Here is a 14,639-nt window from a genome sequence, read left to right on the forward strand (position 1 = left end):
GGCTACCTTTTAAAATTTTTATCTATTTAAACTTTTATTTCCATAAATTTTGGACATTATATGCTTTCCACTTTGTCCACCTTTTGAGTATGGTAGTATCTTTACCATTGTCTCTGCCTTCTCTCTTTCCCATTAACTTTCCAATTCTGTCACTTCTGATTTGCCTTTTTGGTTTTGTTGATCCCAAAGAAACAAAACTAAAAGGAAAGGTTATTGATTGTTACTGTTAATGAACTCTTCAACTTTCAGGGAGAGGTCAACTGCCTTTTGTTCCCACTGTTCTCACTTAGGGCTTTTGTCATATTTTGCATGTTTAGGTGTGATTTTCTGCTTCATCTTATTTGTTTCAGTGGTTCTTCATAAACACAGGTCCATTGAAAATAACCCCTTGTTTTCCAGAACTATTGTTTAAATAAAATTTTTTTAAAGATTTGTTTATTTATTTGAAAGAGTTACAAGAGAGAAGAGAAGCAGAGAAAGAGAGAGAGAGAGACAGAGAGAGAGAGAAGTCTTCCATCCTATGGTTCACTCCCCAGTTGGCCCCAAGGCCAGAGCTGTGCCATTCTGAAGCCAGGAGCCAGGAGCTTCCTTCAGGTCTCCCACATGGGTGCAGGGGCTCAAGGACTTGGGCCATCTTCCACTGCTTTCCCAGGCCATAGCAGAGAGCTGGATTGGAAATGGAACAGCCGGATCTTGAACCGGTGCCCATATGGGATGCCGGCGCTCCAGGCCAGAGTTTTAACCCACTGTGCCACAGCGCTGGCCCTTAAATAATTTTTTTTAAAGTTTCATTTATTTGAAAGACAGAGTGACAGAGAGTGTAGGATGGGGGAGCGGGAAGGGAGAGAGATTTTTCGTCTGCTGGTTTACTTCCCAAATGCCTACAAAAGCCATGGCTGGGCCTGGCAAAGCCATGAGCCAAGAACTCCATCCTCCTTCCGAGTCTCCCATTAACAGGAAGCTGGATCAGTAGCGGAAGCAGAGGTGACAATCAATTCCAGGCACTCTGATACGGGATGTAGGCGTCCCAGGTGGCAGCTTAACCAGTTGCACCAAGCCTACCACCCAATACTCATATTGAATAAGAAAAACTATGTATGCATTTTCTCTCATTTTTCTATATATTATCATTTCTAGGGACTTAGGATAAGAAGAGTTGGCTGTAATATGTGCTTAGTCTTCCATCTTGATTCAGTCCTTGTTTGCTTCCATAGCATTTGTGTATATTACTTATTAATTATTGATTTAGTTATCTGTCAGTTACAATAATGTGAGCTTCTTCATAGTACCTGGCCTGTAGAATATACTTAGTAAACATCTGTTGGGTTAATCCAAAATGTTACTAGAAATGACATTAAAAACAGGAACCAAGGTGGGCATTGTGGTACAGTGGATTAAACCAGTTTCGGGTGCCTGCATCCTATATCAGAGTGCTGGTTGAATCCTGGCTACTCTCCTTCTGAGACAGCTTCCTGCTAATGCATCTTTGGAAGCAGCTCAAGTGGTTGGGCCCCTACTTCCCACGTGGGAGATCTGTGTGGAGTTCCTGGCTCCTGGCTTTGGCCTGGCCCAGTCCTGATTGTCGTGGGCATTTGAAGAGTGAAATGGTGGATGGAAGTTATGTCTCTCTCCCTCTCTCTCCTTTCTCTCTCTCTCTCTCTCTCTCTCTCTCTCTCTCTCTCTCTCTCCCCTCCTTTTTAACTAGATGAAAATAAATAAACATTTCAAAAATCCTAGAATGCAGATGTGTTAACTCATATGCTAATATTATATAACTTTCTTCAATTGTGTGAAACATTAAGTTTTCAGAATTTTCTCTTCCTATCTAAATTATCCCAGAGGTTTTTTTTTCAAATATTTAATTATTTAGTTGAAAGGCAGAATGACAGGGGAGGAGGGTTGAGAGAGAGAGAGAGAGAGAGAGAGAGAGATATCAATTGATCTACCATTCCAAATGGTTGCAACAGCTAGGGCTAGGCCAGGCCAAAGCCAAGAGCATGTAATTCCATCTGGGTCTACCACATGGGTGGCAGAGGCGCAAGTTTTGGAGCCATCATCTGCTGCCTGCCAGATACGTTAGCAAGGAGCTGGATCAGAAGCGTGGAGTAGCCAGGGTTTAACCTGGCACTCTGATATGGGGTGCAGATGTCCCAAATGGTGACTTTTAAAGTATTCCTGTAGCAAATGTGTTTTAGACCTATTCTTTTTTTGTTATTATTATTTTTATTAAACATTTTTTCTTGAATTATGAAATACAAAGTAGAACACAAAACTCTCATAAATGCTGACTGTTCCTTTTTGTTTTCTGTAGGTTTTGTGACTGAATATTGATAGAGGAGCATTTTCTCCAATATCCCCCATCCAGTTTGGGGAGATGTGAACTTTAAAAAATTATTTTTCTAACTTTTCTCTTCTAGATGAATATTAAAACAGGAAGAGGCTGGATAGATATTGGAAAAGCTGTGCGTTCTGATGAATTTTTTGAAGCTGCCATTGTTGTAAGTTACCTTTGATTTTTAGCTGTGGCAATTATTAGTAACACCTGTGGCTGTCCTCATCCCCACATTGTATTGCATTTTTATTTCCCAGGGTCTGGAGCACTTATATATCAGATTAGTGGAGAGGAGTTACACTGAGGTCCACGTGATCATTCAGAAGGTGGCTGTGGAGAAGGACCTCTTCAAAGTCTATTCTCACCAAGCAGAGTCAGTAGGTATCATAGGCATACAAGCCTTACGATGGGGGCAAGTTATAGATGTAAATGCAAGAATAATGAGAGGTAATCTATTAGAAGAAAATCAAGTGTCACTGGCCATTTATAGGATGCTATATTTGATCTTTGGATCTTGTCTAATGTCTGAAGGAGACATGACTAATGGTGACTGGATCTGTGTGGGAGTGAATGGGGGTAAATGACTAGTACATATTTTCAGCCACTGCATGTAACATCTGTCATTTATTTGTGGCAGCAGCCTCTTCTTGCAACACCTGTCTCCGTGACTGTCTCTTACATTCAGTCTGTCAAATATTCAGTCAAATATTTACTTGAAAAGAGTCTTTTCATTTGCTATTGTTTTGGGTTGTTTGACGATTTTTTTTTTTATTTTAAAGATTTATTTATTTATTTGAAAGTCAGAGCTACACAGAGAGAAAAGGAGAGGCAGAGAGAGAGAGAGAGAGAGAAGTCTTCCGTCTGCTGGTTCACTCCCTTATTGGCCGCAATGGCCGGAGCTGGGCCGATCCAAAGCCAGGAGTCAGGAGCTTTATCCAGGTCTCCCACGTGGGTGTAGGGGCCCAAGGGCTTGGGCCATCTTTCACTGCCTTCCCAGACCATAGCAGAGAGCTGGCTTGGAAGTGGACCAGCCAGCATTCGAACTGGCACCCAAATGGGATGCCAGCACTGCAGGCGGTGGCTTTACCCACTATGTCACAGCACTGGCCCCTTGATAATTTTTTTTAAAAATAAAGTTTATTTATTTATTTTGAAAGTCATAGGTACAGAGAGAAAGAGGAAGAGACAGAGGGATCTTCCACCCACTGGTTCATTCCCCAGATGGTCACAACAACCAGTGCTGGGCCAGGCTGAATCCAGGAGCCAGGAGCTTCATCTGGGTCTCCTATGTGGGTGGCAAGTACTCAAACGTTTGGGCCATCTTCTGATGTTTTTCCCAGGCCATTAGTGAGGAGCTGGATTGGAAGTGGAGCTGCTGGGACATAAATTGACACTTGTATGTGATGGCGGTGTCACACGCAGTGGGTGGCTTTGCCTGGCATGCCACATTGCCAGACCCTTGATGATGCTTTAAAATATCTCCTGTTATCACACACTGTTCAAAGTTGTACTTTGCCTCTGTTTGCATTGTAGGTTTCCTCATTTTGTTATAGTTAGGTGTGCATTTTCAGTTGACAAAAAGTAAGCAGTGATGAATTTGCTTAATGTAGTTATGTAATCCTGGAAATGAAAGAGGCACTAAAGTCATCTAGTATAGCCCCCTTTTTATTTTTTATGATTTTTATTAAGATATGATTTATATACCATAGAATTCACCCATTTACAACGTTTAATTCAATGAACCAGTGGATGGAAGACCGCTCTCTGCCTCTGCCTCTGCCTCTCTGTAACTCTGTCTTTCAAATAAATAAATAAATCTTTTTAAAATAAGAGAGTTATTATTTTGTGGTACAATGTGAGGTAGGGATACAACTTCATTTTTACATGTGGTTATTCAGTTGTCCCAATATCATTTATTGAGAAGACTATTCTTTCCATATTGAGTGATCTTGACACATATATCAAAAACCAATTCATCATAAATGTGAAGGTTTATTTGTGGACTCTTATTTCTATTCCATTGATCATGATGTCTATTCTTTTTTTTTTTAATTATCTATTTGAAAGGTAGAGTTAGAGAGAGAGGGAGGGAGGGGAGAGCGTCTAGAGATCCAATTGTTTGCTCCTCAAATGTCCTCAACAGCTGGGGCTGGGCCAGGCTGAAGCCAGGAGCTGGGAATTCCATCAGGGTCTCCCATACAAGTGTCCCGGGGCCCAAGTATTTGTACCATCTTCAGCTACTTTCCCAGGCTCATTAACAGGGCACTGGATCAGAAGTGGAGCAGCCAGGACTCTCTCTCTGCCTCTGCCTCTCTTTAGTAGCTCTGCCTTTCAAATAAATAAATAAATATTTTTAAGACGGATTAATAACATTAATATGTGGTGTCTCTTTCATAGGAGCATAAGATAAGTTTTTGGGAGATCCAGAAATGTAAACATGCATTTCAGCAGGGTAATTGCCTTAAAGTAATGTGAATGACATTCCACAGTAAAACAAAGGATGAATAGTTTATTATGATATGAAAATTAAGAAGATTGTGAATTTTGGGGGAGTATAAAATGGACATAAAATAGATGTTTTAAATTGCAGAGGAGAATGAGATTTTTCAAGGTTTATTTTATTTATTTGAAAGGCAGAGAGAAAGAGAGAGAGAGAGAAAGAGAGAGAGATATTCCATCCACTGGTTCACTCCTCAAATGGCCACAGTAGCCAGGGCTGGACTAGATTGAAGTCAGGAGACAGGAGCTTCATCCAGTTCTCCCACATGGGTACAGGGGCCCAAGCACTTGGGTCATCTTCTGCTGCTTTTCTCAGGCCATTAGCAGGGAGCTGGGACTCGAACTGACATCCATATGGGATGCTGGCACTGCAGGCAGTGACTTTACGTGCTATGTCACGATGCCAGATCCATTTTTTTAAGGTGAGAGATGAAGTAATTTTTAGAGGGATATAGTAGGAGGATATGGCATGCTATAAAGTACTTGAGGAATATGATAGAGTCTGACCACCTGTGTGGGAACTATACTGCAGAAATCAACAAAGGAATCGACTCAGCTTTACTGAGCATCTACTATGAACTTGACATAGTTCTAGGAGCTGTAGTGTTCCTAATTGCTTAGCTGGAGTGAAGGTCCTGTTGAAGTTAGAATAAATTTGTACAGGGTCCATTTAGCATAGTTTACAGTGGATGAAAGTGCCCTCTCTCTGTCTCTCTGTCTCTATCTCTCTCTGTCACGTAAATAAATAAATAAATAGTCTAAACAAAATTTTAAAAGTAAAATACCTTATCTTTTAACTAAATTCTTCAATTCTTAAATGGCTGACCCAATCCTCTTCTATAAATGCTTAATAAATCTTTACATATTTACTTTTTATTTGAGAGAGAGAATCTTGCCTTTGATGGCTCATTCCCCAGATGTCCCCTTGGCCCAGGCAGGGTTGGGCCAAACCAGAGCCAGGATCCTTGACCTCAGAGTGGATTTCACATGTTGGTGACAGGGCCCCAGGTATTTGAGCCATCATCTGATGCCTACTAGTGTGCATTAGTAGGAAGCTGGAATTGGAAGCAGATCCAGGCCCTCTGATTCAAGGCAGTCTTATGTGGGATTCAGGCAATATGGAAACATATGTCGAAATCAGAGTCCTAAGTGCTGTCCAAACACCTGCTACAGTTTCTGTTCATTTAAGTGTGTTTAGTCATAGGGTGGTAGGGCTAAAGGGAATCCCAGGGATACTGTAGTGCAGTTTCTTCACGAGGAAACTGAAGCCATGAGAGCTTAAGGCTCAAGGTTACACATAATAAATGGCCAAGTGACTCCTCTGGATTCAAGATAGGATTGCGCTGAACTGCCTTTTGTAAGGGATATTCGCAGTAGTCAAGACTCAGGTTATTGTGAACTTGTTTTAAGGCAAAAGACTTCTGTTTAATTTAATTCCTCGAATGTGGAGATAAATACAAGAGCTATTTAAGTCCAAGAAGCACCTATAACACATCTGTTATACATGATATAATAACATAAGGTATCACACCAGTTTCTGCATTTCTAGAAAAAGTAAATGACTTCCACTCACTCAGTACTAGCCTTGTGTTACCAAAAATTGTTACTACTTAATTCCTCTGTATTTTGAGCTGGCTATTGTGTTTGACTAGATCAACTAGTATTGCTAAAAAGATTAGGAAAAAATAAGGCTTTTTCCCATTTTTAAAAAAGATTTATTTTCTCTTTATTTGAAAGGCAGAGTGACAGAGAAAAAGACACACACAAAAAAAGATGGAGATCATTTTCCTCTGGTTCACCCTTCAAATGGCCACAAAAATCTAGATTGGCCAAGGCTTAAGCCAGGAGCCTGGAACTCCATGTGGGTCTCCCATGTTCGTGGCAGGGGCCCAAACACTTGGGCCATCTTCCAAAACTTTCCTGGACACATTAGCAGAGAGCTGGATCAGAAGTGGAGCAGCTGGGACTTGAACCTGTGCTCTGATATGGGATGCTGCCTCCATAGGTGGTGGCTTAACCCTCTGTGCTATAATGCTGACTCCTAAAAATAAGACCTAAAACAAGAAGATCTTATTTATTTGAAAAGCAGAGTCACACACACACACACACACACAGACAGAGTCAGAAACAGAGATCTTTCATCTGCTGGTTCAGTACCCAAATGCCCACAATGGCTGGAATTGGGCCAGGCTGAAGTCAGGAGCCAGAAATTCCATTCGGGTCTCCCACGTGGGTGGCAGGGACCCAAGTATTTGGGCCATCTCCTGCTGCTTTCCTGGGTATATTAATAGAATGTTGGATTGGAAGCATAGTACGTGGGCCTTGAACTGGTGTTCCAATATGAGATGCTGGTGTCCCAAGTGGCAGTTTAACCTGCTGTGCCACGATACTTGCCTCCAAACTAAGACGTTTTAACACTAGTTTAAAAAATGCTAAAACAGACTTACAGACAAATTCTTTGTCAGTTCATTTTAACTAACAATTGACACTCTTTCTTTTCCTCAGGCAGTTGCTCAAGGGAATTTTCAAAGAGCATCTACATGTGTGTTGCGTTGCAAAGATATGTTGGATAGGCTGCCCAAAATGGTGAGTGCAATTTCTACATTTATTATCTGGAAGTTTTAAAACATGCTATATCATATTCTAAGAAGAATTACTACTTCATTAAAACTTTTGGAGATTCTGTTTGAGATCAGTCCACTTAGCTGATCTTAGAAATATTTCTCTTTGTTCTGTACAGAAAGGATATTTGAAAAGGCAATGTGGGTTATTTCTTGAAATTTCTTTTATTGTTAATCCATCTGATATTTCTTCCATATTTTATGTTACATAATGAAAGAAAAAAATGAGTTTATTTCCTTGCTGACAAGGTTGACAGCAGTTAATCATGTTACTTCCATGGTATGTTTCTATATTGGGATTGACGATGTGAGAGATTTGATTGGATGAAGTCTGCTTCCTGAACTGGATCTCATCAGAATTCCTAAATTTATATTTTTAAAATTTTATCTTCTTTTTTCAGTTTTCTCCTCTCATTTCAATGCCTATGCCTGCTTCAGTCTTTACTGTTACTAAGAGAATCCGTAACAGATATAGTTGGATATTATGGAGAACATTCCCAGGACTCTGAATTGTACCTATTTATGATACTGATCTAACATTATCAGTGTTATAATGTAGAACTTAATTTCCTAAGTAGTTATATATTGCCTATTATGCACCAAGCACTCTTCGAGGCTTTAAAAATCTTAAAAGCAATTTTGTTTTTAAAGACACATTCTAACACTTGTATAAAGAACTCCTGTATACTCTTTGCCCAGAGATTTCAGATTCAAGTTTTACAGATTTCAAATTTCTATAGAAAATTGATTCAATCTAGGATATACACAGTCCCTAGTCTCCTTCAATCAAGAACATTTCCTCATTCTTGCCTTGACATTCAAGACCTTGACAGTTTTGAAGATTACAAATCATTCTGTAGATGTGACAATCTGGATTTATCCAAAGCTTCCTAACAATTAGAACAGTTTATGAATTTGGAGCCAGAAAAATCAGACAAGATTCTATGTTCTTTTCAAGTCTTCCTGTTGGGTGGTCAGTATCCATTTATCCTTTCATTGGTGGTGCAAACTTTGAGCTCCTGATTAAGATGATGTCTTCCAGATTTTTCACCATAAATCTATGCATGATGGCAATCCTTTGTTGTTCATAGTATTTTAGAAAGTGATACTTTGAGATTGTGAAAAACCTGTTTTTTCATCTCACTTCTATTTATTTATTTATTTGAAAGGAAGGAGTGACAGAGAGAAGGCGGGGAGGGGGGGGAGAGAGAAAATAGATCTTCCATCTGCTGATTCACTCCCAAATGGCTGCAAAAGTCAGGGCTGGCCAGGCTGATGCCTGGAGCCAGGAACTCCAATCTGGTCTTCCACATGAATAGCAAGGGTGCAAGTACTTAGCCTATATTCTTCTGCTTTCTTAGGCACATTGCCAGGAAGCTGAATCTAAAGCAACACTCTGATATAGGGTGCTAGCATCACAAGTGGTGCTTAACACTGCACCAGAATCCTGGCCCCTCTTGTCTCATTTTAACCGTCTATGTTTTATTTTTCCCATTTTCCAGCTTTATTTAAGTATAATTGACAAAAATTCTATATGTTTACAATGTATAAAAAGATGTTTTAAATATATTTATATATATATATATACACACACACTCACACACTGTGAAAGATTACTACAATCAAGCTAAATTACATATCATCACCTCACACAGTTACTATTTTTTTTTTGTAGAGAAACATTTAAGATCTACTTTCTGAGCAATTTAAAGTATGTAATATATTATCATTAACTGTGGACACCAACCTATACAATAGATCTCTGAACTTACTCATACTGCCTAACTGAAACTAACAGATGCCCTTTGACTACCTGCCTTAGCCCCTGGCAACCACTGTTCTAATCTGCTTCTCTGAGTTCAGCTTTTTCAGAATCCACATATAGGGGAAAGTGATTGGCATAGTGGTTAAGATGCCACTTGGAATGTCTGTATCTCTTATTGGGGTACCTAGGTTTGAGATCCAGCTCTGCTTCCAATTCCAGGTTCCTGCTGATGTGCACGAAGGAAGGAAGCAGACGATGGCCCAATTATTTGGGTCCCTGCCACCCATGTTGGAGACTTGGATTGAGTTCTGGTCTCCTGGTTTTGGCCTGGTCCAGCCCTGTCTGTGAGAGTATTTGACGAGTGAATCACCAGATGAAAGATTTTTCTGTTTCTATTATTGTTTCTCTGTCTCTTTCAGAAAAAAAAAATGGAATCCATACATAAGAGAAACTATTTTTAATTGAATCGCCATTTGGTTGTTGAATTGTAAGAATTTTTTATATAGTCTGGATATTCAACTCTTATATGTAAACATTTTTTCTTTCATTCTGTGAATTGTCTTTTCACTCTTGATTGTGTCCTTTGAGCCTCAAGAATTTATTTTTTTATTTTGATGAGATTCAGTTTATCTGTTTTTGCTTTCGTTACCTGTGCTTTTGGTTTCATATTTAAGAAATCATGGGCCAGCGCTGTGGCGTAGCGGGTAAAGCTGCTGCCTGCAGTGCCAGCATCCCATATGGGCGCCGGTTCTAGTCCCGGCTGCTCCACTTCCAATCCAGCTCTCTGCTACAGCCTGGGAAAGCGGTAGAAGATGGACCAAGTTCTTGGGATCCTGCTCCCACCTGGGAGACCTGGAAGAAGCTCCTGGCTCCTGGCTTTGGATCAGCTCAGCCCCAGCCATTGCAGCCATTTGAGGAGTGAACCAGTGGTTGAAAGACCTCTTTCTCTCTGTCTCTCTGCTTCTGCCTTTCTGTAACTCTGACTTTCAAATAAATAAATAAATCTTTAAAAGAAAAGAAACCCATCAAATTCAAGAACATGAAGGTTTTCTTCATAGTTTTAGAGCATAACTTTTTTTTTTTAAAAATGTTATGTATAATTCTATTTGGACATCTACCTTTTTCAAAAAAATTATTATTTTTATTTATTTGAAAGGCAGAGAGATAGAGACACAGAGATCTTCTAAACTCTGATCCACTACCCAAAGTACTGGCTAGAGTAGATAGACTCAGTCAGTCAGGGCTGATCCAGGCTGAAGTCAATCTGGAACTCAATCTGGGTCTCTCACTCTGTGGCAGCGACCCAAGTACTTGAACTTGCACTTGATCAAGTACTTGAACTTGATCTGCTGTCTCCCAGGGTATGCATTACCAGGAAGCTAGACTGGTAGCAGAGTAGCCAAGACTGGAACCAAGCAATGAGATATGGGTTCCAAGTGGCATCTTAACTGCTGTGCCAAACACTTTCCCCTGCAGAAACTTTTTAGTTTTATGTAATTTCTCTTGTTCATTTGTGGTTTTGGTGCCTGTGGTATTGGAGTCATATCAAAAAACTCATTGCCAAGACAAAAGAAGTTTTCCCTTTATGTTTCCTTTTAGGAGTTTTATGGTTTTAGGGGTTAAGTCTTTATTTTGGATTGATTTTTGAAAATAGTATGAGATAAAGGTCCAATCTCATTATATTGCATGTTGATATTTGATTTTCCCAACACCATTATTGGAAGAACTATCTTTTCCGTGTATTCTTGGTACTCTTATTGAAGATCAGTTCTTTGTGAATGTGTGGATTCATTTATTCTGTTGCATTGGTCTCTATGTCTGTTCTTACTCCAGTATTGTCTTAATTACTATAGGTTTGTAATATATGAAGGCTCTCCAGAGAGTTCATGGGAAATGCGTGTTATGCAAAAAAAAAAAATCTATATTTGGATTTCAGGTTTTTTTTTTTTTGCACCAAAATAAACTTGTCCTTTAATTTCATTTCTTCATGAATTTTTTGAAGCACCCTTGTATTTTGAAATCTTTGTTCTTCTTGCCAAAGATTGCTTTGGCTATTAGGGGTTTTTTTGTTTTCAAATCAGTTTTAGGATTTTTTGAAAAGATTTTATTTATTTATTTGAAAGGTAGGAGTTACAAAAAGAGGGAGAGAGAAACAGAGAGAAAGGTCTTCCATCTGCTGGTTCACTCTCCAAATGGCTGCAATGGCTGGGGCTGAGCTGATCCGAAGTCAGGAGCCAGGAGCTTCTTCTGAGTCTCCTATGTGGGTGTTGGGGCCCAAACAATTGGGCCTTATTCCACTGCTTTCCAAGGCCATAAGCAGAGAGCTGGATTGGAAGAGGAGTAGTCAGGAGATGAACCAGTGCCCATATGGGATGCTGGTGCTACAGGTGGAGATGTAGCCTACTATGCCACAGCGTCGGCCCCAGGATTTTTTCTTTTTTCCCCCCAGAAACCTTTTATTTAAGGTATACAAATTTCATGCATTTCATAAATACAACTTTAGGAACATAGTGATTCTTCCCACCATACCCATCCTCCCACCCGCACTCCCACCCATCTTCCTCTTCCATCTCCTATTCCCATTCTTATTTTTTACTATTTTCAATTAACTTTATACACATCAGATTAACTTTATAATAAGTAAAGAGTTCAACAAATAGTTTGAAAAAAACTTCCTCAACAGTCGAGACAAGGGCTGTTCAAAGTCATCACATCTCAAAAGAGTCAATTTCACTTCTATAGATTGCCCTATAATTAGACTCATATATGTTTATTATAGTCACATCTTCCGGTTGAATTGATCCCTTAATCAAAACATAGTACCCTTCTTTGTCTCTTAACAGTTTTTGTGTTGAAGTCTGTTTTGTCTGATATTAGGATGGTTACACACTAGCTCTTTTTGGTTCCTGTTAGCATGGAATATCTTTTTCCATTTTTTCACTTTCAGTCTGTGTGTATCTTTGTTGGTGAGATGTGTTTCTTGTAGATAGTAAATAGATGGGTCTCTTTTTTTAAACCATTCAGCCAGTTTGTATGTTTTAGCTAGAGAGTTGAGGCCATTTATATTCAAGATGACTATTGATAAGTAATGAGAGTTGGCCCTGCCATTTTTCCATAAATATTCCTATTGTTTACTTTGGATTTTCTTCATACTTTTACTGGGAGATTTTCTGCCTTCACTTTATTTCATAGTGATGACCATGTTTCTGTGTTTCTGTGTGTAGCACATCCTTAAGAATCTTTTGTAAGGCTGGACAAGTGGTGACAAATTCTTTCAATTTCTGTTTGTTATGGAAAGATTATATTTCACCTTCATTCATAAGTGAGAGCTTTGCAGGGTTCAGTATTCTGGGTTGACAGCTTTTTTTGTCTTAAGACATGGAATATATCTCGGCAATCTCTGCTAGCCTGTGGGGTTTCTGATGAGAAGTCAACTGTGAACCTAACTAGAGATCCTCTGAGAGTAATCTGGTGTTTCTCTTGTACACATTTTAGAGTCTTTTAGAATATTTAGAATATTTTCTTTATGTTTTATTATGGAGAGTTTGACTACAATCTTTTCTGGTCATGTCTATTAAGAGTTCTATGTGCTTCCTGTACTTGGACATCCCTTTCTTTCTCCAGATTGGGGAAGTTTTCTGTAATTATTTCACTAAATAGGCTTTCTAATCCATTCTCTGTTTCCATGCCTTCAGGAATTCCTAAGACCCATGTGTTGGGTTGTTTGATAGTATCCCTAAATCTCCAACACTGTTTTTTAATTTTTCTAATTTCTTCTTTTTTTGGTCTGACTGTAAAATTTCCAGAGATTTGTCTTCTAACTTGGATATTCTTTCTTCTGCCTCACTGAGTCTGTTGTAAAAGCTTTCCACCACATTTTAAAATTCGATCTGCTGAATTCCTGAATTCCAATATTTCATTTGGATTTCTCTTTAAAATCTTAATTTCATGGGAAAAAATGTTCATTCATGTCATATATGGATTTCTTTAATTCATGGATTTGCTTCATATTACTTCTAAGTAATCCTACAATTGATTTTTTGAATTCTGTTTCCAGCATTTCTTCAGTCTCTTCATTTTCACATTCTTTTTAAAAAAGATTTATTTATTTATTTGAAAGTCAGAGTTACACAGAGAGAGGAGAGGCAGAGAGAGAGAGAGAGGGGTTTTCCATCCGATGCTTCACTCCCCAATTGGCTACAATGGCCAGAGCTGAGCCGATCTGAAGCCAGGAGCCAGGAGCTTCTTCTGGGTCTCCCACGCAGGTGCAGGGGCCTGAGGACTTGGGCCATCTTCTATTGCTTTCCCAGGCCATAACAGAGAGTTGGATTGGAAGTGGAGCAGCCGGGTCTCAAACCGGCGCCCATATGGGATGCTAGCACTGCAGGCCAGGGTGTTAACCCGCTGCGCCACAGCGCCAGCTCCCATTTTCACATTCTGGTATTGCAGTGTTGTATTCCTTTGAAGGTGTCATGTTGCCTTCCTAATTCTTGCTCCTTAAATTGCTGTGTTATTTTTTAGGGATTTGTGGAGATACTTCTTGTTTTTTATTTCCCATGTGATGGCTTTTATCTTTGAACTATGCCTCTGTGGCTTAGTGGACTGTCTGCTCCTTTAGTGATTACACAGAGGTGTGTGCTGGGTGTAGCCAGAGAGCTCTGTTCAGTACTCCAGGATGAGGGGAGTGTCCAAGGTGACTCTCATGTTTGGCGTGGTAAATCTTCTCTCATTTTTTTTTTTATCAGAGGGGAGGTTTAATCTGCTCTCTTGGCATATTCTCTTGCTCACCTCTTCTCCTCCAAGGAGACCAATGCCTGGGCGCTAGCCCCAGTGGGTACAGTATTCATCTGCGCTGCCACAAGAACCACACAAAGGATCCATGCAGTCCTCCATGTGAGCACAGATCCTGCAGCGATGACCCTCTCCAGGGAATCAGGGAGCCACCCTCAGCGACTGCCTAAAGACTCAACCACACTCTGCCCTCCCATGCATCCACAGTGTTTTTACAGTTCCAGCAGACAAGGCTGCACAGTAATGAGCACCCAACCCCCTGTCATTTCACCCAGTCAAACTCAGGCATCTCCTCTTGACTGGTTGCTGGGCACACGGACACACGCTAGTGCAGCTGTCATATATGTCCAAAATGGTGCCTGCTTTCTCTTGGCTAGATACAGGATGCCAGTGCCAGGTGCTCAAGGAAAGAGAGATGCCCCCCCCCCTTTTTCCTTCTAGGTTGGCAGATACAATGTCCCCCACAGGGCTCCAAGCTGGATTCATGCCAGGCTCTTCCTGCAGCTTTATTGCCAGTGGCTTGGGCTACTGCAGTCTGGTCTCACCTCACTCTCCAAAGCTGGTGCTGAGGCTCTTGACTGCTGGGGTCCTGAGTTGTGCATGTGCACACCTTCCAAATAGATCCACAGTG

General features: G+C 40.2%; 1 protein-coding gene across 1 annotated transcript in view; it reads left to right on the plus strand.

The window, feature by feature from the left end:
* Positions 1-14,639, plus strand: part of TEX11 (testis expressed 11) — a 297,390-nt gene that overhangs the window by 27,621 nt on the left and 255,130 nt on the right. Inside the window, exons 5-7 of the mRNA XM_062183085.1 lie at positions 2,418-2,498; positions 2,590-2,709; positions 7,337-7,417. Coding sequence (XP_062039069.1) covers positions 2,418-2,498; positions 2,590-2,709; positions 7,337-7,417 — 282 coding nt within the window. The remainder of the gene's footprint in view (positions 1-2,417; positions 2,499-2,589; positions 2,710-7,336; positions 7,418-14,639) is intronic.

The sequence above is a fragment of the Lepus europaeus genome, chromosome X, assembly GCF_033115175.1.
Source record: "Lepus europaeus isolate LE1 chromosome X, mLepTim1.pri, whole genome shotgun sequence".
NCBI lineage: Eukaryota > Metazoa > Chordata > Mammalia > Lagomorpha > Leporidae > Lepus > Lepus europaeus.